General features: G+C 36.3%; 2 protein-coding genes across 4 annotated transcripts; one reads left to right on the forward strand and one right to left on the reverse strand.

Annotated features, from left to right (window-relative positions):
• Window positions 1–1581: 1581 nt before the first annotated feature.
• Window positions 1582–10291, reverse strand: LOC147564911 (uncharacterized). Its single transcript, XM_086651220.1, has 19 exons — window positions 10131–10291; window positions 9149–9226; window positions 8809–8884; window positions 8353–8426; window positions 7203–7226; window positions 7006–7119; window positions 6222–6385; window positions 6020–6140; window positions 5664–5888; window positions 5516–5575; window positions 4435–4571; window positions 3996–4163; window positions 3811–3916; window positions 3565–3702; window positions 3298–3459; window positions 2693–2893; window positions 2408–2602; window positions 2248–2319; window positions 1582–1905 (listed from the first exon to the last, which is right to left on the reverse strand). Exons 1-19 carry the CDS (start codon window positions 10224–10226, stop codon window positions 1753–1755), a joined length of 2364 nt encoding a protein of 787 aa, XP_086507346.1. The 5' UTR covers window positions 10227–10291; the 3' UTR covers window positions 1582–1752.
• A 1204-nt stretch (window positions 10292–11495) lies between these two features.
• LOC147564912 (uncharacterized) lies at window positions 11496–19486 on the forward strand. 3 transcript variants are annotated; one of them, XM_086651171.1, is made up of 23 exons: window positions 11583–11764; window positions 11886–11949; window positions 12229–12438; window positions 12715–12947; window positions 13047–13118; window positions 13192–13326; window positions 13878–13996; window positions 14096–14380; window positions 14455–14542; window positions 14624–14729; window positions 14813–14926; window positions 15547–15710; window positions 15792–15912; window positions 16044–16268; window positions 16357–16544; window positions 16816–16983; window positions 17063–17168; window positions 17277–17414; window positions 17520–17681; window positions 18086–18286; window positions 18377–18571; window positions 18660–18731; window positions 19074–19486. In XM_086651171.1, the coding sequence occupies exons 2-23, from the start codon at window positions 11902–11904 to the stop codon at window positions 19224–19226; spliced, it is 3303 nt and encodes a 1100-aa protein (XP_086507297.1). In that variant the 5' UTR covers window positions 11583–11764; window positions 11886–11901; the 3' UTR covers window positions 19227–19486. The 3 variants fall into 3 exon arrangements, with proteins under 3 accessions (XP_086507281.1, XP_086507297.1, XP_086507289.1); XM_086651163.1 differs by having other exon boundaries at window positions 11607–11764; window positions 12067–12438; XM_086651155.1 differs by having other exon boundaries at window positions 11496–11949; window positions 12067–12438.
• Window positions 19487–23494: the final 4008 nt, after the last annotated feature.

Consider the following 23494-nt stretch of genomic DNA (forward strand, 5'->3'; position numbering starts at 1 on the left):
AAATCCCTTCAACAAAAAAAAAAAAAAAAGTTGATGGAAATCTTGACATTTAGTCATTTACCATACAAATATAAAGTTGAATAATGACTAATATCAAAGAACTCATTAAGGGGAGAAAGAATAGTATATTCTCTTTCTCACTCGAGTCTCTATTCTCTCTCACAACAAAAAGAATATAGAAAATTCCACTTGCACTGATAGTGATAAGAAAATACATATAGAAAGATTAGATAATTACATAAATTAGGTAATGTTTATTGTATAATACACGACGATAAAGAACTAACGTAATCTTCCATTATCTGTGATACGTCTAGGAAGAGTCTTCTGTTTTATTTGTTAATAATTGTAACGCACTACAAAAAAGTACAAAAAGAAGAGATTTATTTTTAATAATATGTGATTGATGTACTGTGCACGTGCCGACGCACATGTGAGAACAAGATGTTTATTTGAGCTTTCTAATTGCCTCATTAAGCTTATGACTTGTTCAACAAAAAAAAAGCTTATGACTTATCAATGAAATCAAAAGACACATAAGGTGAAAATATGATCTAAAGGGTCATTTTTACTTTGAAAAATAATTTCTTTGAATTGGAATTAAATATTTATTTGTTTTTCTAGTTTGGCTAGTAGTGAGAGGCGGTGTTGTCAAATGATTTCGCGAATGCAGATCATTAAGTACAATGATTTTGACATATACAATCGTCACGATGTTGTTTTTATCTTGCAACCACAAATTTATATATTTTTTGGAATCAGAAGTGGTCTATTAACAAATAATTACAACGATAACAAAATAAGAATTCCTATTGTAACCAAAGGGATTATATAATTGGATTATTGAGAGAGAACTTGATAAGGTCAATTTTGGTTAAATATGTATATGGTAACTTTTAGGTTAAAGTGGCTTTATTTTTGTTGCAGTAAAACTTCGACTACTAGATACTATTTATGGTAGTTCAACAAAAAAAAAAGATACTATTTATGGTCAAAACTCACAAAGTCATCAACTATTTAACTTTTAGAATGAGAGATTTTGCATATAATAAAAAATTGTTCATAATCTTGTCTTCTATTTATGTGGAGAAGTGAATAGTAGTCTTTTGATTTATTTATTTTTTGGAATATATTTTTCCTTTCCTGATATGTGATTTACCACAAGGACATTAGCAAAAAAAGATCAACCCGTCCGTAGGGTAGGGGTGGGAACCTAGTACATATTATGTTAGGTGCACAAAAATGCACATTCCACCAAAAGGATCCCTCCTGGAGGGCGAATCTATAATTTAAGTGATTACTGATAATCACTAATTGTTATTCCTGGTAATCACTTTTTAGTTTTTTTTTCGCACACAGAAGTTGCCTCAGGGTGGTTGACCCTGGTCGTCGGGTACCTAAAACAGGCTTTATGATTGAAGCCCTAAATGGACAATAGATATATTATACACGATAAAACACCGCATTTGGGGGACTAATTACACAACTTAAGTGGTGCAAGTAAATTTTTATTATTTAGTGGTTTTGAGTCTGTTGATCCCTCCTAGTATAGATACCTAAGAGAAATCTAGCGAGCTCGAATTAGACCTATCAACAGATGTCCATATTCGAACACGGGGTATGTACACATCTCAATGCTACTAGTTGTTCAAGAAGAACATCAATTACCTAATCAATATCAAAACTTGAGCCATTTCTCTCATCTTCTCAGTTTTTAGCCTCACCTATTTACAGAGAAACTCAGGCCTTAATCTAGAAGTAGTAGTTGGAGTCCTTGTGATTAACAGGATCTTTGCATAGCACCGACCGGACTTCCATTATCGATCTGGGTGGCTCCACATCTTTCTCCTCTAGTGAATTTCCAAGTAACTGTTGCATCTGGGAGGCAAATATGTCGCCCAACATCTGCAAAAATCGAAAATAATCTAATCAAAATGTGCAAGTCACAAACAAATTCACATTTTTTTTTATCAAAATCGGGTAGATACTAGGCTTTTCTTACACTCTCCATGAAGGCCCAGGCCAGAACAGGTCGGGCCTTATAAAAGCTAACACGCTTGGCGGCACGTTACAACCTCTCAGGCCTTTATAAAGGCGCACGCTAAACATGCTAGACTGCCAGGCCCAGGCTAGACGAGGCAGCCCAGCCTTGTCTGGTTCAGGGCCAGTGACGGACCTAGGCCGGTCAAATTTACATGCTACATAAGAAAAGCTCAAGGATAAAGGAACAAATAAACTAATACTCACAGCAACTGCAAATCTTGCACCTTTATACCAGGATCGGTTCTCTTTACTATTTTCCAACAAACTTAGCACATCCTGGAACAAAGTAAAAGGGCATATTAATGATATGATTATACTACTAGTAATATAAGGAGTAATCTATTTGGGTAACGGTTTAACTAACTTTTCCCATCCGATCCCAAAATCTTCGACAGATGACTAAAAACAAACGAGTCTCAAAGACAGTATGAAGATGATCTATAGTTTTAGCAAGTTGGTCCTTTAATGGTTGCATTCTACTTCGAACATCTGATTCTACCACCGTTTCTTTCGAATCTTGAATAATCGTTTTTAACTTTGTCATGTTGTGGACTTTCGTCTGTGCATAAGAAGAAACAAGAACTTGTCAAATTCATAGCACAATATTCGTCCCGGAATTAAAGAGACTCGATTATATAATTATACCCACATTTTCTACAAGTTTCTCCACGATAGCCTGCATGTAATTTCTGAACTTAGCTCTAAGCATTACTGTTATTTCACTGAGGCGCTCTCCTGGGACTGAATTTCCCTGATCAGGTAAACAAGAACCCCATGACTTCAACTGGTTCACTATCCTGGGCCGGAGCACATCAAGCATCCTCTTCATGGAGTTTAAGAGAACACCAAGCTGAAACGAGTTGTTTGTCGATGTTAGCCCAAAGAAAGAATAGTCCCACATGAAAAAGATAAGTCTCATGACCAAAGATATTATTCCTAAGGTCTCTTTACTCATTTCCAATTGGTTTGCCCCCACGTCATATGACCAGCAGCCACAGGGTTTCCTGTCACCCAACAAAAAGAACGTGCTAGGCTCAAAGAATACCACGTGAGAGAGGGCACCTGAGAAAAGTCCACGTGGACAAGGAATCACATGACCAACACTACAATAACGAAAGTCTCTCCACTCATTGCCATTTTTTTGTCTGACTCTTTTTAATGGATGATTTGGCTCGATTTAGATCCATTTGAGTCGGAGAAGCCAAATTAAGACAATGAAAGAAAAACAAGCAACAGTTTGATAGAACAACTAACTTCTTCCGGAACGGTGTAAAGAGCTACAGAGTGCCTGGCAAGTATTTGGACATATTTAAGACCAAATTTCTTCGATGCCAAATTGTCTTTCAGAGGTGCTAAAACTTCTGCGCACTGCTTTTCCAACACCTCCACCAATGCCTTCTCAACGTCGGCAACGGCCTAATATGTACAACAGAATAAATAAATCAAAAATCCTTAGCGAGTTTGCTAAGCCGAGGTAGAAAATTGTGAACTAAACATACATAATACACTTCTGGGACTTACGTTTTCTAGAGCAAAAGTATACTCGGGCCAGCGGCAAATGATGACCTCATATTCACTTAACGTTTCTTTTAGTTGATCATATATTTCATCCACAAGTGGAGTGGTAGAATGTCGTGTCCTAACTCCTGACCACTTGATCTGCAAGTCAATTGTTTCATTTAGTTCTTAAGTTCATACATTTAGAGGAAATAACTACGGCAAATAATTCAACATTATGAAATCAGAAACAAATAGTTCACTTCCTACCTTATGTAACTTGCAGGATTCGAGCAGGGAAAGACGTTTATCTTGTATCCATAAAATGATGTACGAATGGAACAACTCTTTTGCATCGATGCCTCCTTTGATGGGACTGAAATTTTTTTGCTAGAAAGTCAGGTAGGCTAATTAGGATACCGTGTGAAAGATGTGAGTCTTGAAATAATAATTACTTGATTTTCCAGCTTGCGAGGTCCATCTGCAAATCAGAGGTAGCAATTACAAGCTCCGTTACGGGCTGAGATGGGCTTGTGGGTGGGCATGCAACAAGGAATGCACGCAACCTAGTACAGAGGCCCAAACTGTATATGGCTGAAGATATCTTTGGAAGATCTATGAAGCTGCAAAATATGATCTGGATTGTTCACACATTGAAGTAATAAAAGAACAGGAAGCTGCAGTAAAGATCATGGGTTGTGGGCAATCAAGGCCTATGCCCTGTGACAGGCCCTGCCGAGGCGGTCCGGGGTTACCAACCCCCCTCGACCGCCATAACCTTTTTTGATATGGGTCGTCCAGTGGAAATGGGGTAGAACGGGTTGTTTCCGGCTGACATGGCCTACAGTGAAAATGTATTGTGGGCTCAACCCGGGAAAATAATAAAAATGTTACCTGGGTAGTAAATGTTGATTGTGGATCTCTATATCGGTAAGAACTTCATTTCTAATATTCAAACAAAGAGACCTCATCTTCTGGTAAGCAGTAGAAAAGGTCAGAGCAGTGTTGTTAAAATCGTGCGATTTGGGATTCAAATCGCACGATTTAAATCGAGTCGGTTGTATTTCGATTCGAATCGCTCTTCAAATCGGATCTGACCTAAAATCGTGGGATTTTCTCATTAAATCGTTTAATGAGTCGAGAATCGTGGGATTTATTGTGAATCCCACGATTCAAAATTCGGCCAGAATTTCAAGGGTTTTGGCTTCTGAATTAGTAATCCAAGTCCCAATTAAAGAAATAAAGGGGGAAATCAGAAGAAGTAAGAATAGAAAACCCTAAGAACTTTGAGCTCTGATCTTGATTTCTGGTTCCTGGTTCTTTAACTCCTTTTCATGGTGTCTCCTCTCTCTCTCTCTAGAAAAATATACATAGCTCTCTCTCTCTCTCTCTCTAAAATGACGAGTATCTCTCTCTAGTCTATCTTTCATCTACTGTATGTTCTTTTATTTACTTTGCTTTTTTTTATTATTATATTAGATTAATTGTTATATTAGATAATAGTAGGACACGTCAACAATTTTACTGTTTTTGTCTTCTTACTTTTACCAGTTATTATATTATTAATAAAAGTTACTGTTTATCTTCCTTTTATACCCATATCTGATTTCCAGTTTTTTCTTTTCTTTCTTTACTCTTTTTTTTTTTTCTGAAATTCTTTCTTTACTCAATACTTTTTTTATGGTATAATAATAATAATAAATATAATAATGTGTTATTGCTTATTATATTAGATAAGTATAAAAATCAGTAACTTACAGTTATATTAGATTATACTCGTATAAATTAATAACTTATTAATATAGCAATAAATTAATATATATATATATATATATATATATATATATATATATATATAAATCCTACGATTTTCGATTCACAGATACGATACGATTTAATAAATTGAAAAACGATTTACGATACGATTGACGATTTGACAACATTGGGTCAGAGCATCCATTACTGATCCTTCATAGTTGATAGTGAACTCGTCAGTCTCAGCCAAGTGCCTCCGTGATCTTTTTTTTGCTGCAACCTTGATGAAATCATCAGTTCTGTTAGCGTGAACAAACAAATAATTGGAACTAACCCGAGTTAGGAAAAAATTGAGCCTCGGATCTTACCTGGAAATAACTGCATAGTTTCATCTGTGTCTCAGAAGATAATATATCATGGAGAAGAGTATATAGCATTACAGCAGGTGCCAAAGCAGGAGCTAGAGATCCAGTTGCGGGCCTAAAAATGTCCAGCAATCCTGATGGCGATGATTCATCTAATGACTTGTAATTCTCAAAAACAAGAGCGAGAATGTGCTTTATTCGATCCTCAACTTCTGCCAATATGCGGTTCTGATCATATAAACCCCCAGAGATATATAAATTTATGAGAAAACAACTTATACATGAAATGAAATACAATATACAACTAGAATTGTCACTTGAGAAAACATTATCATACTATCTGAAAGAAAGAAACATACTTCTTGATGGCTTAGTGTACCCTTATTGTGGCCTTCGATTATTACGGGTAGTAGCAAATCGAGCACGAGGTTGAGACAATCAGCCGTTGGTGTAGCCACATCCATGACATAAGAAAGGTATCTGCCAATATTATAAGTTCAAAGCTCTTAAAAAAGAATAAAAGAAATAAAAAATTAGCTCCTCCAACTTGAAATTACATACCTTAACTTTGTGTATGCGTCTGAAACCCCGTAGTAGTTCGCAAATTCGGTCAGTAACCACTTCCAATGGCCATATAATAACAAATTTCTTTGCTGAAAATGCTGAACTTTCATTGCAACTTCTAAGACAAGGTCATAGGTCACAGTTTCTGCGACAGAACCATACTACGAACAATAAGAAATGAATAAGTGTTTCTGGGAGACCAGGGTCGAATCCTACTATTTGAAAGTATATAGATTATACGTAGTGTATTAGCCAATTAAAATAAACAGATAACTGTTACATTGATATGTTTCAGGATATAGTTATTCGTATGATTAGACACCAAAGTCTACTATGGCCGATCAAGAACGATATAAATAAAAAAGGCGGGCCACCAAAATAAAAATTTAAAAAGAAAATCGTCTTAGAGCCTCAATGGATCTGTGACAAACGACCGAATAGCAAGTGGTGCTTTCTCTAGCTGGGTGATTCCCGCCGAAAAGCGAGATCGGGCAGAGGAGTCTAACTAATGAGGAGCCACTGTGGGTTGGCGGGGAACCGACACCATATAATTATATATGGTTATATTACATCTTATATTATAGTATATAGGCTATTTGATATGCATTGTACATAGTAAATTAGTCAAGTAAATAAACAGATATACGCTATGTTAGATACAGTTATTTGAATGAAAAATAGAGCCTTTTTAAAGCTCGTGACCCCTTTAGGTAGAGTACTTCCAAAAGAAATCTAGTAGGGAACCCTAAGTTTTACCCTATAGTATAGGATGGATTTTTACCTTAAGATGACCATTTTCTTCTGCACTAGTACAATAGTTTACGTTGAGTTTTATTCTGCCAACAAGTTCATGCTCTGGCTCATGGTAAATAGACCACCACCGTACCTTGTCACCCTGAAATCTGACTTAAATGTAAGCCCTGATATAGTATTATGCCTTAACAATCATGAAGATACCAATTGAATATGTATCATTACCAGTTCTTCGGCAATAGTGGCCACCTGAGCAAGCGCATGACCAATGTTGTCAAATCGTCAATCGTATCGTAAATCGTTTTTCAATTTATTAAATCGTATCGTATCTGTGAATCGAAAATCGTAGGATTATATATATATATATATATATATATATATATATATTAATTTATTGCTATATTAATAAGTTATTAATTTATACGAGTATAATCTAATATAACTGTAAGTTACTGATTTTTATACTTATCTAATATAATAAGCAATAACACATTATTATATTTATTATTATTATTATACCATAAAAAAAGTATTGAGTAAAGAAAGAATTTCAGAAAAAAAAAAAAGAGTAAAGAAAGAAAAGAAAAAACTGGAAATCAGATATGGGTATAAAAGGAAGATAAACAGTAACTTTTATTAATAATATAATAACTGGTAAAAGTAAGAAGACAAAAACAGTAAAATTGTTGACGTGTCCTACTATTATCTAATATAACAATTAATCTAATATAATAATAAAAAAAAGCAAAGTAAATAAAAGAACATACAGTAGATGAAAGATAGACTAGAGAGAGATACTCGTCATTTTAGAGAGAGAGAGAGAGAGAGCTATGTATATTTTTCTAGAGAGAGAGAGAGGAGACACCATGAAAAGGAGTTAAAGAACCAGGAACCAGAAATCAAGATCAGAGCTCAAAGTTCTTAGGGTTTTCTATTCTTACTTCTTCTGATTTCCCCCTTTATTTCTTTAATTGGGACTTGGATTACTAATTCAGAAGCCAAAACCCTTGAAATTCTGGCCGAATTTTGAATCGTGGGATTCACAATAAATCCCACGATTCTCGACTCATTAAACGATTTAATGAGAAAATCCCACGATTTTAGGTCAGATCCGATTTGAAGAGCGATTCGAATCGAAATACAACCGACTCGATTTAAATCGTGCGATTTGAATCCCAAATCGCACGATTTTAACAACACTGCGCATGACCACAATACTTTCCCTTCGAGTCCTGAACTTCAACAATTAAATCGTCTCCTAGACTATCAGGGAAGCTATTTCACACAAAGAAATATGTTAGTAAAATAGCACCAAGTCAATGGATAAAGAGATGTGTATGCATAAAACTTGAAGAGGTGGGAAGTATCTACTCACGATGATATTACAATCGTATACGTACAACATCCCTTTCCTGTCATATTCACTCCTTTTGCTAGGATCACTTAGAACTGTGACACAACCGTACCAAGTCAGATATGACTAGTGTTTATGAACGGGTCGTGCAACGCCACAGCCGGCCCCGGACGACCCATTTCGTAATGGACTGGAGTACTGGACGTTCCAAGGGGTTGGCATCGCCCGTATAACCTCTATATATGAAGGTACAAGTATGCCTGTTAAAATCATACCATCCTACTAGGTTTTATTCTGCATCTTAAATTATTTCATTAACAAGGAGAATTAGAACCTAAGTACTTGGGCTCGAGACTAGCTCGGTCAGGCCAGATCTGTGAGTCGAGTGACTCGGAAGTCAATCAGCCAAAGTAGGTCAATGTGTTACTATATTTGACAATGGCAGGTGAGAGTTGGGATACTACTAAAAAAGCGGACCTGTGTAAGCCTCGTTAATCTCTTGAAATCTTGAAGTTGCACCATCCTGATCTTTTCGCTTATCCGGATGCCATTTCTGCTTATAAGCATATAATAAACCACGAAAAAGACTTTAATTATAAGCTAACATACAAGTGGGCCTAGTATTACAAAAACATAGTTATAATAACAGGTCTTGATTGGGTAATTCATAGTTCTGATACCACCAAATGTAAACGAACATGATTTGTCACATCTATAACCCAAGCCTTCAACAACATCGAAGAAACTATACCTCAGAAGTGAGTCAAGGAAGTGATGCCTAAGAGAACTATGTGAACTATAAATTTAAAATACGGACCAGTGCAAGACGGATATAGTTGGATCTGATTGTGTCTTCTGAAGCATCATAGTCTACTTCTAATATTTTGTAGTAATCCTGCACGAGTATTTCACACTGTTAGTTATTCGAACTGTTTGAATTAGATCGATCTTACTAGAGATGGGTCTACATAGAAATGTAAAACCGAACTCCTATTTGTCTAATAAACCCGAGTTATTTCTGACTAAACAACATTACTAATTACGAGAAAGAGAACAACGGACTAGCTAATACAGAATTCAAATTCTCAGCATGAAATAAGTCCTCAGGTATTCAGATGCCCTTGTTAGACCCCATTGGGCCTAACTCTCCTAGAAAACCGGCTTGTGAGGAAAGGATTGCCAATGCCTACGCAACGTGGGATAGTGCTAATACCTCCCCTCAATGCCAGAGCTGGACTCACTCTGCATTCCCTTCCACGCAAGGCTAAGGTTACGAAAGTGCTGACCCATCCCTGAGACACAAGTCGTGATACAATGTTAGAGCCCAAGGGGCATAACTCTCCTCAGGAACCGTCTTTCCGGGAAGGCTTATCGACTTTGTAAAATCTAACACCCTTACAATGTGGGATATTGCTAAATTGCTAATAGTCGTCCCCTCTATATGATTCCTTACTAGAATCTAATAATCTTGCTAAATGAATTATAGATGGAAGAGGAATAAACCCCCAATGCTTGTGAGTTGTCATACCAAACACATCCTACAGAAAAGAACCCAAGTATCAACTGGGACAAATAAACCCTAAATGAAGACACAGAAACCGAAAAACCCCAAAATTTATTTTCTGTAAAAACAAGAGACGAGTGAGAGAAGGAGGTGAAATCATGGTTTCAATCTACCCTTCCTTCCCGTAGTAGTAACCCTATAATTTGTGTGAATAGTAGCTAAAAGAGAAGGTAAGTTGAAAAAAAAAATCACAACCCAGACAAGAGAAAGAAATGAAGAGGTAGAAAAAACAAACCTTGGGGTTGGATAGAATTGAAAGGAAGTCGAAATCAACATGATTGTCTTTCTCTGTCTCACCTTCTTCTTCTTCGTACCACTCGTCCCAAATCATTCTCTCTCTCTCTCTCTCTCTCTCTCTCGCTCTATAAATTTACTCTTGAGAGTTCAACAGCACCATAGATAAGGTGTCATCAGTAGATATAAATAAGGGTAAGAATGTTCGCGAGGCTCTCAAAGCGTTGGCAAACTCATTCACATTATTGCAACATAAAACGTTGCTAAAGGTGGTACAAACGTTGCAAAGGTAGCGTCGTATAAGTGACAAAATTGATGCAAGAGACGGTAGAAAATAACATGGTACACCGGAGTGGTGCCGCCCCAAAACTCTGATGGTCAAGTTAGCACGCTTAGAAGAAGGAGAAAAAGAACAAATGTAATGTTAAGAGTATCACCGTATTGTACCGCCAGGATATAGATCGACTCGTAAACTGATACGAGCGTCGCCTCTACAAGGTAGCTAGCTAGAGTAGTCTTTAAGTAGGTCGGGAAGTCGAGTAGATGAGAGAATCCCAAATTATGAGAGGATTGTCGTTTGGATGCCTTGAGTACAGGTAGTTAACCTTGATACATGTGCAAAAGTAGCTTAGATCTATAAAGTTCTTCAGATCATTTGATGTCCTTGAAGAAGATAGTCTCCCCGTATTTATATCCACTTTGGGACTCATAGGTGCCTTTGACCGCGTGACATCCATTAGGCTAAAATATTCGAGGACAAGGATGATCGAATACTTCAGGGAGAGACATGTTTGAGTCGTCCATTTGTCGCCTAAAGTAGTTCGACAATAAAATTGTATAGCTTAGTGTTTGAGTCCTACTTGATCAAACATGAGGCCAAGATTATAGAAACAATCCAAAGTTTCAAGTTGCCTTGTTAAGGATGTGTAGTGCCATATACTGAGTCGAAACTGACTAAGACAATTTGTGGGCTCGTGTGAAGGGCTCCTTGGGCAACTCTCTCCCTTGACGACTACTACCTTAAACATGACTTGTTGGATAAATGGTCACAAACGCTTTACATGTGTTGAACTCTATTGGGTCGTTTCAATTTCTCGACAAAGTGTCCAACGAGCAGATTCGCTTATAAGTTGAAAGTTTACTTAAAGTAAGTTGGCTGGACTCAGGTGACGTTTGGCGGAACGGACTGAACCCATAAAACGTTATATGGACCGGGCCCGAAGATAGTTTACAAAAATTCTTAAACAAGAACGTGCCAGTTGACTTCGAAAAAAGTCAAATACCACGATAAAACGTGACCGAACTGTATAATTTAGCGGTCCCACGATTTCTATATTGGGCCGCCACAATGAAAAAACCGGATTTTACGCTGCCACGTCAGGGAATACCCGTTACGACTTACGTGCCCTTAACTTTCGGAGAATATTTTATTCATACTTTTTTCCTTCCTAGTACGTAAAGATCTTCACTTTCATTCAATTAAGAAATTAAAAAACGTTTTTTTTCTCTTTTCTTGATTCTTGATGGAGAGAAGAAGAAACCAGCAAGTGGAAAAAGAGCTCAGGTTTAGAGAGATAGTGAATTTCTAGAGGGAGAAAATCGAAGAAAGAATCAAGAAGAAGAAGAAGGGTTTGGGTATGGGGAAATGTGAAGTTTATGATACCCTCTTTTCTCTTCATCTTCACTATTAAATAAAGCAAAAAAAAAAAGCTGTTCTTTTCAAGTTCTTCCATTTTTGGTGATTTTCTCATTTCAGAGAAGTAAAGAAAGAAATGTTTATTGAAGGTCTTGATACAAATTCTGTCAAATGGGTCAAAGAGGTAATCTTCCTCTTCTTATTCAATCAATCAAATTAGAAATTTGTGTAACTTTCTTGATTCTTCTGCAAATTCTGAACTTGGGTTTTTTCTTACTTGCTTCAATTTTCTTGAAATCAGAGGGAAATCCCAATTTTAAATTCAAAACAACAAATTAGAATCGATTCTGTTTCTAAAATGGTTAATGGTGGTAAGGGTATTGGTGAAAGCTTGGGTGGTGGTTATGAATCGGGGTCAGACATGGATGTATCATCCGATTCTGATATTGAAATTTTTGGTCAGGAGAAGTGTAGATGGGAAAATGGAGGAAACCCATTTCAGAAGAATGAAATTAGAGAAGATGATGAGTGGTCTGATTCTGTTTCAAACTCTGAATTTGTGTCTACTCAAGTTGGTAGCAATAGTATAAGTGTGAATCAAAGAGGTACTCATTCTGAGGGTTACTCTTCCAGTGTTCTTTCACAAGTTAATCTTGAGAGATTTACTGAAAAGGTGTGTTTCTTCAATTACCATTCTTGATTCTTTTTTAGTTTTGACACCCAGTGCCAAGCCCAATGGTTAGAGGGTTTTGTTCCCGGCAAAAGCTCCACGAGCCCCGGCTCAAAAATACATGGAGACTTATTAAGCTTGAGCACACGCCTATAGCTCAAGCTCTGGATGCTCTCACAAGTGATGTGGGACTATCATAGGCCATGCCAATCTTCTCTATACCGTTCCAATATTATCGGATGTCACACATTGATGCTTACTTTGTTTTGATGTTTCTAGGATTTCAATGTAAAATGTTCACAAAATAAGATTTTTGATGATGAAGTTCCTAGTGCACCTCCGCTTGGTGATACTCAACAAGGAGGGGAGGAAGATCGAGAATCTAGATCACCATTGGCTGCAGATTCAGATTCTTTCTTGATTAGAAAGGACCAAGGTCGATACTCGGATCTGGTTTCCGGAGTTGCCTCACAGGATACTACTGGGGACTGGTTTGACGGTCAGTCTATAAGGTCGGTAAGTTGTTGTCAAACATTCTAAGTTTTAACACTTAAGCAGCTATGTTTTTCTTTTGAATTTGAGCAAATGGTTGTCTTTATTATGCTATACAGGACTAATGTTGGTGCAGGAGCTGCTGTTTCTTCGACTTCATTACCGGCCCGACTTCCCACTTTTCATGCAAGGTAAATTTAACAAGGTACATCCATGATTTTTTTTTATCATTTCATTAGCTATTCTGATAACTTGGTAACGCAGTGCACTAGGACCGTGGCATGCTGTGCTCTCATATGATGCATGTGTTCGGCTTTGTCTCCACGCATGGGCCAATGGTTGTACAGAAGCATCCGTCTTTCTTGATAATGAATGTGCATTATTAAGAACTGCATTTTGGTGAGTTCTCTCTGCATTATGGTAGTTGACACTGCAGGTTGATTTGTCTTAGTTTTCTGATTGTATCATTGATGTAAACTAGATGAATATGGTAACCGAAAATGAAGCAAGAAACTATAGATAACTTGGAGAGAAAATGAAGCTAGATCATATTTCCTAGTAGAGAATTTCTACTAGAATACTGGGGTATGACATGGGGATGAAGAAAGGGCGGATTTTCGGCGGGGATTGGATTATTGTGAACTTCAAAACCTTACAAAATTTCTATGTTTCCTAGTATAGATATTGTTAACTGTAATCTTAAACTAGATGTGCTTGAAGGTTATACATTGAAAAAAATCCTAAACTAGATGTGCTTGAAGGTTACAACCTTTGTAACTTCATGGTTGCCCATGGATTGGCAGAGCAATGTTGTCTCAGACTACCTGTCTCCTTGTAGTTGGATCTCCAAGTTTTTGAACAAAATATGCTTAATATTACAAGGAATTTGATATACATTTGAAATTACAACATGGGTCCTTGTTCATACTGACTTTATGCTTGTAACATAGTTTACAACACGTATTGCTACAATCAGAAGAAGAATTGTTTACCAAACGTTCATCAGATATTGCGGGCGGGGGATCAACACCTAAACCTAAGACTACTATTGGCAAGATGAAGGTTCAAGGTACTGTCACATTTTCGCTTTTGGCATCTAATTTCATGAACTACAAAAGTATTTTGCTTGGAATTATACAGTGTGTCTATTTCTCTGGTCATTCTTCAGTTCGTAAAGTGAGGATTGGATTAGACCCACCCACAAGATGCAGCTTTTCATCCCTTCATATGGAGAGCTTTCAATATCGTTTATCCAATATAAAGTCCAAACTTTTTTCCGGATGGCGAGAAATTTGTAAAGTTCGTCTTCAACACCAAATACCTGCCAACAGTTCTTTTTCGGAAAAGAGCGTGGCTTATATTAATGCCAGCGGTCGATATCTAAAGCAGGTATCAAAACTTGTAAAAAATGGCGTGACAACTCTGAGTTCATCATCATATGAAGTAGTTCAAGGTATTTGTTTTTCCAAAAACTCGTCTTTTACTTTATGGATTATGAACTAAGAGCGGTTTGGTAAATTTTATCAGAGACACACACTTGCCTTTTGAGGTTGAAAAGTGCGAAAGACGATGATGTAGTTAAAATGCAACCGGGATCCGACGAAACACATATATTGTATGACAAACTACCAAATTTCTTATCCATGTATTTTCTCCTTGGTGCTATTTTACTAACATATTTCTTTGTGTGAAATAGCTTCCCTGATAGTCTAGGAGACGATTTAATTGTTGAAGTTCAGGACTCGAAGGGAAAGTATTGTGGTCATGCGCTTGCTCAGGTGGCCACTATTGCCGAAGAACTGGTAATGATACATATTCAATTGGTATCTTCATGATTGTTAAGGCATAATACTATATCAGGGCTTACATTTAAGTCAGATTTCAGGGTGACAAGGTACGGTGGTGGTCTATTTACCATGAGCCAGAGCATGAACTTGTTGGCAGAATAAAACTCAACGTAAACTATTGTACTAGTGCAGAAGAAAATGGTCATCTTAAGGTAAAAATCCATCCTATACTATAGGGTAAAACTTAGGGTTCCCTACTAGATTTCTTTTGGAAGTACTCTACCTAAAGGGGTCACGAGCTTTAAAAAGGCTCTATTTTTCATTCAAATAACTGTATCTAACATAGCGTATATCTGTTTATTTACTTGACTAATTTACTATGTACAATGCATATCAAATAGCCTATATACTATAATATAAGATGTAATATAACCATATATAATTATATGGTGTCGGTTCCCCGCCAACCCACAGTGGCTCCTCATTAGTTAGACTCCTCTGCCCGATCTCGCTTTTCGGCGGGAATCACCCAGCTAGAGAAAGCACCACTTGCTATTCGGTCGTTTGTCACAGATCCATTGAGGCTCTAAGACGATTTTCTTTTTAAATTTTTATTTTGGTGGCCCGCCTTTTTTATTTATATCGTTCTTGATCGGCCATAGTAGACTTTGGTGTCTAATCATACGAATAACTATATCCTGAAACATATCAATGTAACAGTTATCTGTTTATTTTAATTGGCTAATACACTACGTATAATCTATATACTTTCAAATAGTAGGATTCGACCCTGGTCTCCCAGAAACACTTATTCATTTCTTATTGTTCGTAGTATGGTTCTGTCGCAGAAACTGTGACCTATGACCTTGTCTTAGAAGTTGCAATGAAAGTTCAGCATTTTCAGCAAAGAAATTTGTTATTATATGGCCATTGGAAGTGGTTACTGACCGAATTTGCGAACTACTACGGGGTTTCAGACGCATACACAAAGTTAAGGTATGTAATTTCAAGTTGGAGGAGCTAATTTTTTATTTCTTTTATTCTTTTTTAAGAGCTTTGAACTTATAATATTGGCAGATACCTTTCTTATGTCATGGATGTGGCTACACCAACGGCTGATTGTCTCAACCTCGTGCTCGATTTGCTACTACCCGTAATAATCGAAGGCCACAATAAGGGTACACTAAGCCATCAAGAAGTATGTTTCTTTCTTTCAGATAGTATGATAATGTTTTCTCAAGTGACAATTCTAGTTGTATATTGTATTTCATTTCATGTATAAGTTGTTTTCTCATAAATTTATATATCTCTGGGGGTTTATATGATCAGAACCGCATATTGGCAGAAGTTGAGGATCGAATAAAGCACATTCTCGCTCTTGTTTTTGAGAATTACAAGTCATTAGATGAATCATCGCCATCAGGATTGCTGGACATTTTTAGGCCCGCAACTGGATCTCTAGCTCCTGCTTTGGCACCTGCTGTAATGCTATATACTCTTCTCCATGATATATTATCTTCTGAGACACAGATGAAACTATGCAGTTATTTCCAGGTAAGATCCGAGGCTCAATTTTTTCCTAACTCGGGTTAGTTCCAATTATTTGTTTGTTCACGCTAACAGAACTGATGATTTCATCAAGGTTGCAGCAAAAAAAAGATCACGGAGGCACTTGGCTGAGACTGACGAGTTCACTATCAACTATGAAGGATCAGTAATGGATGCTCTGACCTTTTCTACTGCTTACCAGAAGATGAGGTCTCTTTGTTTGAATATTAGAAATGAAGTTCTTACCGATATAGAGATCCACAATCAACATTTACTACCCAGGTAACATTTTTATTATTTTCCCGGGTTGAGCCCACAATACATTTTCACTGTAGGCCATGTCAGCCGGAAACAACCCGTTCTACCCCATTTCCACTGGACGACCCATATCAAAAAAGGTTATGGCGGTCGAGGGGGGTTGGTAACCCCGGACCGCCTCGGCAGGGCCTGTCACAGGGCATAGGCCTTGATTGCCCACAACCCATGATCTTTACTGCAGCTTCCTGTTCTTTTATTACTTCAATGTGTGAACAATCCAGATCATATTTTGCAGCTTCATAGATCTTCCAAAGATATCTTCAGCCATATACAGTTTGGGCCTCTGTACTAGGTTGCGTGCATTCCTTGTTGCATGCCCACCCACAAGCCCATCTCAGCCCGTAACGGAGCTTGTAATTGCTACCTCTGATTTGCAGATGGACCTCGCAAGCTGGAAAATCAAGTAATTATTATTTCAAGACTCACATCTTTCACACGGTATCCTAATTAGCCTACCTGACTTTCTAGCAAAAAAATTTCAGTCCCATCAAAGGAGGCATCGATGCAAAAGAGTTGTTCCATTCGTACATCATTTTATGGATACAAGATAAACGTCTTTCCCTGCTCGAATCCTGCAAGTTACATAAGGTAGGAAGTGAACTATTTGTTTCTGATTTCATAATGTTGAATTATTTGCCGTAGTTATTTCCTCTAAATGTATGAACTTAAGAACTAAATGAAACAATTGACTTGCAGATCAAGTGGTCAGGAGTTAGGACACGACATTCTACCACTCCACTTGTGGATGAAATATATGATCAACTAAAAGAAACGTTAAGTGAATATGAGGTCATCATTTGCCGCTGGCCCGAGTATACTTTTGCTCTAGAAAACGTAAGTCCCAGAAGTGTATTATGTATGTTTAGTTCACAATTTTCTACCTCGGCTTAGCAAACTCGCTAAGGATTTTTGATTTATTTATTCTGTTGTACATATTAGGCCGTTGCCGACGTTGAGAAGGCATTGGTGGAGGTGTTGGAAAAGCAGTGCGCAGAAGTTTTAGCACCTCTGAAAGACAATTTGGCATCGAAGAAATTTGGTCTTAAATATGTCCAAATACTTGCCAGGCACTCTGTAGCTCTTTACACCGTTCCGGAAGAAGTTAGTTGTTCTATCAAACTGTTGCTTGTTTTTCTTTCATTGTCTTAATTTGGCTTCTCCGACTCAAATGGATCTAAATCGAGCCAAATCATCCATTAAAAAGAGTCAGACAAAAAAATGGCAATGAGTGGAGAGACTTTCGTTATTGTAGTGTTGGTCATGTGATTCCTTGTCCACGTGGACTTTTCTCAGGTGCCCTCTCTCACGTGGTATTCTTTGAGCCTAGCACGTTCTTTTTGTTGGGTGACAGGAAACCCTGTGGCTGCTGGTCATATGACGTGGGGGCAAACCAATTGGAAATGAGTAAAGAGACCTTAGGAATAATATCTTTGGTCATGAGACTTATCTTTTTCATGTGGGACTATTCTTTCTTTGGGCTAACATCGACAAACAACTCGTTTCAGCTTGGTGTTCTCTTAAACTCCATGAAGAGGATGCTTGATGTGCTCCGGCCCAGGATAGTGAACCAGTTGAAGTCATGGGGTTCTTGTTTACCTGATCAGGGAAATTCAGTCCCAGGAGAGCGCCTCAGTGAAATAACAGTAATGCTTAGAGCTAAGTTCAGAAATTACATGCAGGCTATCGTGGAGAAACTTGTAGAAAATGTGGGTATAATTATATAATCGAGTCTCTTTAATTCCGGGACGAATATTGTGCTATGAATTTGACAAGTTCTTGTTTCTTCTTATGCACAGACGAAAGTCCACAACATGACAAAGTTAAAAACGATTATTCAAGATTCGAAAGAAACGGTGGTAGAATCAGATGTTCGAAGTAGAATGCAACCATTAAAGGACCAACTTGCTAAAACTATAGATCATCTTCATACTGTCTTTGAGACTCGTTTGTTTTTAGTCATCTGTCGAAGATTTTGGGATCGGATGGGAAAAGTTAGTTAAACCGTTACCCAAATAGATTACTCCTTATATTACTAGTAGTATAATCATATCATTAATATGCCCTTTTACTTTGTTCCAGGATGTGCTAAGTTTGTTGGAAAATAGTAAAGAGAACCGATCCTGGTATAAAGGTGCAAGATTTGCAGTTGCTGTGAGTATTAGTTTATTTGTTCCTTTATCCTTGAGCTTTTCTTATGTAGCATGTAAATTTGACCGGCCTAGGTCCGTCACTGGCCCTGAACCAGACAAGGCTGGGCTGCCTCGTCTAGCCTGGGCCTGGCAGTCTAGCATGTTTAGCGTGCGCCTTTATAAAGGCCTGAGAGGTTGTAACGTGCCGCCAAGCGTGTTAGCTTTTATAAGGCCCGACCTGTTCTGGCCTGGGCCTTCATGGAGAGTGTAAGAAAAGCCTAGTATCTACCCGATTTTGATAAAAAAAAATGTGAATTTGTTTGTGACTTGCACATTTTGATTAGATTATTTTCGATTTTTGCAGATGTTGGGCGACATATTTGCCTCCCAGATGCAACAGTTACTTGGAAATTCACTAGAGGAGAAAGATGTGGAGCCACCCAGATCGATAATGGAAGTCCGGTCGGTGCTATGCAAAGATCCTGTTAATCACAAGGACTCCAACTACTACTTCTAGATTAAGGCCTGAGTTTCTCTGTAAATAGGTGAGGCTAAAAACTGAGAAGATGAGAGAAATGGCTCAAGTTTTGATATTGATTAGGTAATTGATGTTCTTCTTGAACAACTAGTAGCATTGAGATGTGTACATACCCCGTGTTCGAATATGGACATCTGTTGATAGGTCTAATTCGAGCTCGCTAGATTTCTCTTAGGTATCTATACTAGGAGGGATCAACAGACTCAAAACCACTAAATAATAAAAATTTACTTGCACCACTTAAGTTGTGTAATTAGTCCCCCAAATGCGGTGTTTTATCGTGTATAATATATCTATTGTCCATTTAGGGCTTCAATCATAAAGCCTGTTTTAGGTACCCGACGACCAGGGTCAACCACCCTGAGGCAACTTCTGTGTGCGAAAAAAAAACTAAAAAGTGATTACCAGGAATAACAATTAGTGATTATCAGTAATCACTTAAATTATAGATTCGCCCTCCAGGAGGGATCCTTTTGGTGGAATGTGCATTTTTGTGCACCTAACATAATATGTACTAGGTTCCCACCCCTACCCTACGGACGGGTTGATCTTTTTTTGCTAATGTCCTTGTGGTAAATCACATATCAGGAAAGGAAAAATATATTCCAAAAAATAAATAAATCAAAAGACTACTATTCACTTCTCCACATAAATAGAAGACAAGATTATGAACAATTTTTTATTATATGCAAAATCTCTCATTCTAAAAGTTAAATAGTTGATGACTTTGTGAGTTTTGACCATAAATAGTATCTTTTTTTTTTGTTGAACTACCATAAATAGTATCTAGTAGTCGAAGTTTTACTGCAACAAAAATAAAGCCACTTTAACCTAAAAGTTACCATATACATATTTAACCAAAATTGACCTTATCAAGTTCTCTCTCAATAATCCAATTATATAATCCCTTTGGTTACAATAGGAATTCTTATTTTGTTATCGTTGTAATTATTTGTTAATAGACCACTTCTGATTCCAAAAAATATATAAATTTGTGGTTGCAAGATAAAAACAACATCGTGACGATTGTATATGTCAAAATCATTGTACTTAATGATCTGCATTCGCGAAATCATTTGACAACACCGCCTCTCACTACTAGCCAAACTAGAAAAACAAATAAATATTTAATTCCAATTCAAAGAAATTATTTTTCAAAGTAAAAATGACCCTTTAGATCATATTTTCACCTTATGTGTCTTTTGATTTCATTGATAAGTCATAAGCTTTTTTTTTGTTGAACAAGTCATAAGCTTAATGAGGCAATTAGAAAGCTCAAATAAACATCTTGTTCTCACATGTGCGTCGGCACGTGCACAGTACATCAATCACATATTATTAAAAATAAATCTCTTCTTTTTGTACTTTTTTGTAGTGCGTTACAATTATTAACAAATAAAACAGAAGACTCTTCCTAGACGTATCACAGATAATGGAAGATTACGTTAGTTCTTTATCGTCGTGTATTATACAATAAACATTACCTAATTTATGTAATTATCTAATCTTTCTATATGTATTTTCTTATCACTATCAGTGCAAGTGGAATTTTCTATATTCTTTTTGTTGTGAGAGAGAATAGAGACTCGAGTGAGAAAGAGAATATACTATTCTTTCTCCCCTTAATGAGTTCTTTGATATTAGTCATTATTCAACTTTATATTTGTATGGTAAATGACTAAATGTCAAGATTTCCATCAACTTTTTTTTTTTTTTTTGTTGAAGGGATTTCCATCAAGTTTGAGGGGGTTTTATGTAGTGATCCAACTTTTACCTAAAAAAAAAAGTATTTTCACAGGAGACATCTTACCTAGAAAAAGAAGATGAATCTCTTTATTTTATTATTGAATCTCTTTATTTTATTATTGAATCTCATTGTCATGCCTTATATTTAATTAAATAATAAATACGTAAATAAATAAATAAATCAACAAATAACTAAACAATGGTAGTTGACAGATCCCATCTCATTGACAAGTATAGTATAGGGACATCTATTGAGACAAACTCCATGAAAAATGTCTTTAATTTCAACCTCTTAAACTCCATGTTAGGTGAGTCTAATTCTATAATGGTATTTTTAGGCTCATATAAACTTTCTAACCCCTATAAAACAAAGAATGTCAATAATAGATATTCTAGTAGAATAATTGGTCAATATTCAACTTGGGTCTCTACAAAAAATTATGCTAGTCTAGTGCTACAAAATATAATGGCACTAAATATAATGATATTGTAATGTTTATTCACGTGTAGTTAAAACAAATGATAAAGGTATAAAATAATAGGAATGATGGACCCGATTTATCGTCTTCATTTTATTGATAAAATATATAAGAATTTCTTCGTACATTATGGTGGTATAAGAACAACAATTTTATACTAAATCCAACACACTATTTGTTTTGAATTTAGTGAAAAAGGATCTTCAAAGGAGAGGCAACATCATAATTTTATCATGAATATATAGTGAATACCTTGGAATCAAGTTAGAAGTTTAGAACATATTGGCTTGCAACAAAGAAAAAGAGTTAGAACATACTGGTTACCAACCTGAGTAGGGATCCTAATTCCAAACAGGCCCCCACCACCAAAGTAAGAGAGAGAGAGGTCTCCTCTTTGGGTGGGTTAGGGATTAGGGTTTGTCCCTATTCCAACTTTTCTTTTTGTTGAAAGAGTCCCTATTCCAACTTGGTCTTCACTTCTTAATTTGGTGGATGGTGATCAATTTGGACATACCTTTCGTCCTTACTAATCTCCACCCCCAATATTTATTCTTTACTCCATTTAAAAGATATTAGAGCTTCACTTACTAAGCTTTGGTAATATAAAAAAACAATCCTACATGGAAAATGATATTTGACCCGATAAAAATTGTGTCGAACAATTCGAATATGTTGACGTCATGTACACAATTTATCTTGTCGGCCAAATAATGTTATTGTTTTTGCAATTAGTTGTATCAAATGCGATTTGTAATAAATTCTGAATACATTAGATTGTTCTCAATTCTTTTAATTAAATTACATGATTACATGAATATACTACACCATATACAATAGTACATCAAATGACTTGGTTATATCATTTGTAACAAATACCTCACAATTGTATTGTGGTGTGAGGGTCTCATCGAAAAAAAAAAAAAAAAACTGTGGTGTGAGGGGCTTGGAAGCACTTATAAAGCCTAGAACCCATATAAAACTACTCATTATCATAGATTAATATAACTTTATTATAATATTTATACCATTAATAAATAAACTTCATTCCCACTAAATATGGAATCTGCAACCTGTAGATATTCAAAAACGATAGGATCACTTATTTCGTAAAAATTTGTATGTACTAGTTAAAGAACAAATATTTTTCAGTCTAATACAACCCAGTTGTTTTTCATTCGTAGGTACAAAAAACCCTGTAACATATGTTCCCACATTTTACTCTATCATGTAAATATAAACTTATTAGATTAGGATCCAACATTTTTAGTTGGATGTGTGGAAAATTTTATTTTTATGTCTTAAGAGTATTTATATATGTGTATCAGAGCATCTCCAATGCAAAACTCAAAAATATCTCTATTCATCCTATGTGTCAACTTTCATTTGAGATTCTCACTCTTAGAGCATCTCCAATGCAAAACTCAATCTTAGAAACTCGGAGTGCCACATAGGATTTTTTGAGTTTTTCTTAAAAAATCATCTCCAATGCAAAACTCAACTAAGATCTCAAAGATGATGTGCCGAGAGTGGAATAGAGATATCTCAAAAGGGCACGCTATTTTCAGAGTGTCCTCTTGAGATATCTCTAATTGTCCAACTCATCAATATTTAAATTTCAACCAATAGAAATCAAGTCTTCGTATATTTCCAAAATAACTAATTGTTTTTTACAAAAATAACCATGACAAGTAAGTAAAATAAAAGAGTTTAGAGTGTTGCATTGGAGATATACAAGAATTGAGGAGGATCTCTATTTTCGATACCTAGGAGTGAGAATCTCAATTGGAACTTGACAAATAAGACGAATAGAGATTTTTTTGAGTTTTGCATTGGAGGATGCTCTTAGGCGGCGTTAATAGAGATCCTCAATTTTTTTTGTCTCCAATGCAAAACTCTAAACTTATCTTATTTACTTATATGAAATAGTTATTTTGGTAAATAAATAATAAATTATTTTAGAAAATATAGAAGATTCGATTTCTATTGGTTGAAAATCAAATATTGATGAGTTGAACAATTAGA

Source organism: Eschscholzia californica, unplaced genomic scaffold, assembly GCF_041429995.1.
Source record: "Eschscholzia californica isolate CP2 unplaced genomic scaffold, dmEscCali1.0.p SCAF_1, whole genome shotgun sequence".
Taxonomy (NCBI): domain Eukaryota; kingdom Viridiplantae; phylum Streptophyta; class Magnoliopsida; order Ranunculales; family Papaveraceae; genus Eschscholzia; species Eschscholzia californica.

Bases quoted from the DNA above. Each gene is read 5' to 3' on its own strand.
- LOC147564911 (XM_086651220.1), bottom strand. From the start codon at position 10,226: ATGATTTGGGACGAGTGGTACGAAGAAGAAGAAGGTGAGACAGAGAAA. The intron at 7,120-7,202 runs GTAATGATACAT...GTCAGATTTCAG, and splicing joins CCACTATTGCCGAAGAACTG to GGTGACAAGGTACGGTGGTG. The intron at 2,603-2,692 runs GTGGGTATAATT...TCTTATGCACAG, and splicing joins TGGAGAAACTTGTAGAAAAT to ACGAAAGTCCACAACATGAC.
- LOC147564912 (XM_086651155.1), top strand. From the start codon at position 11,902: ATGTTTATTGAAGGTCTTGATACAAATTCTGTCAAATGGGTCAAAGAG. The intron at 11,950-12,066 runs GTAATCTTCCTC...TCTTGAAATCAG, and splicing joins CTGTCAAATGGGTCAAAGAG to AGGGAAATCCCAATTTTAAA. The intron at 17,169-17,276 runs GTAGGAAGTGAA...ATTGACTTGCAG, and splicing joins AATCCTGCAAGTTACATAAG to ATCAAGTGGTCAGGAGTTAG.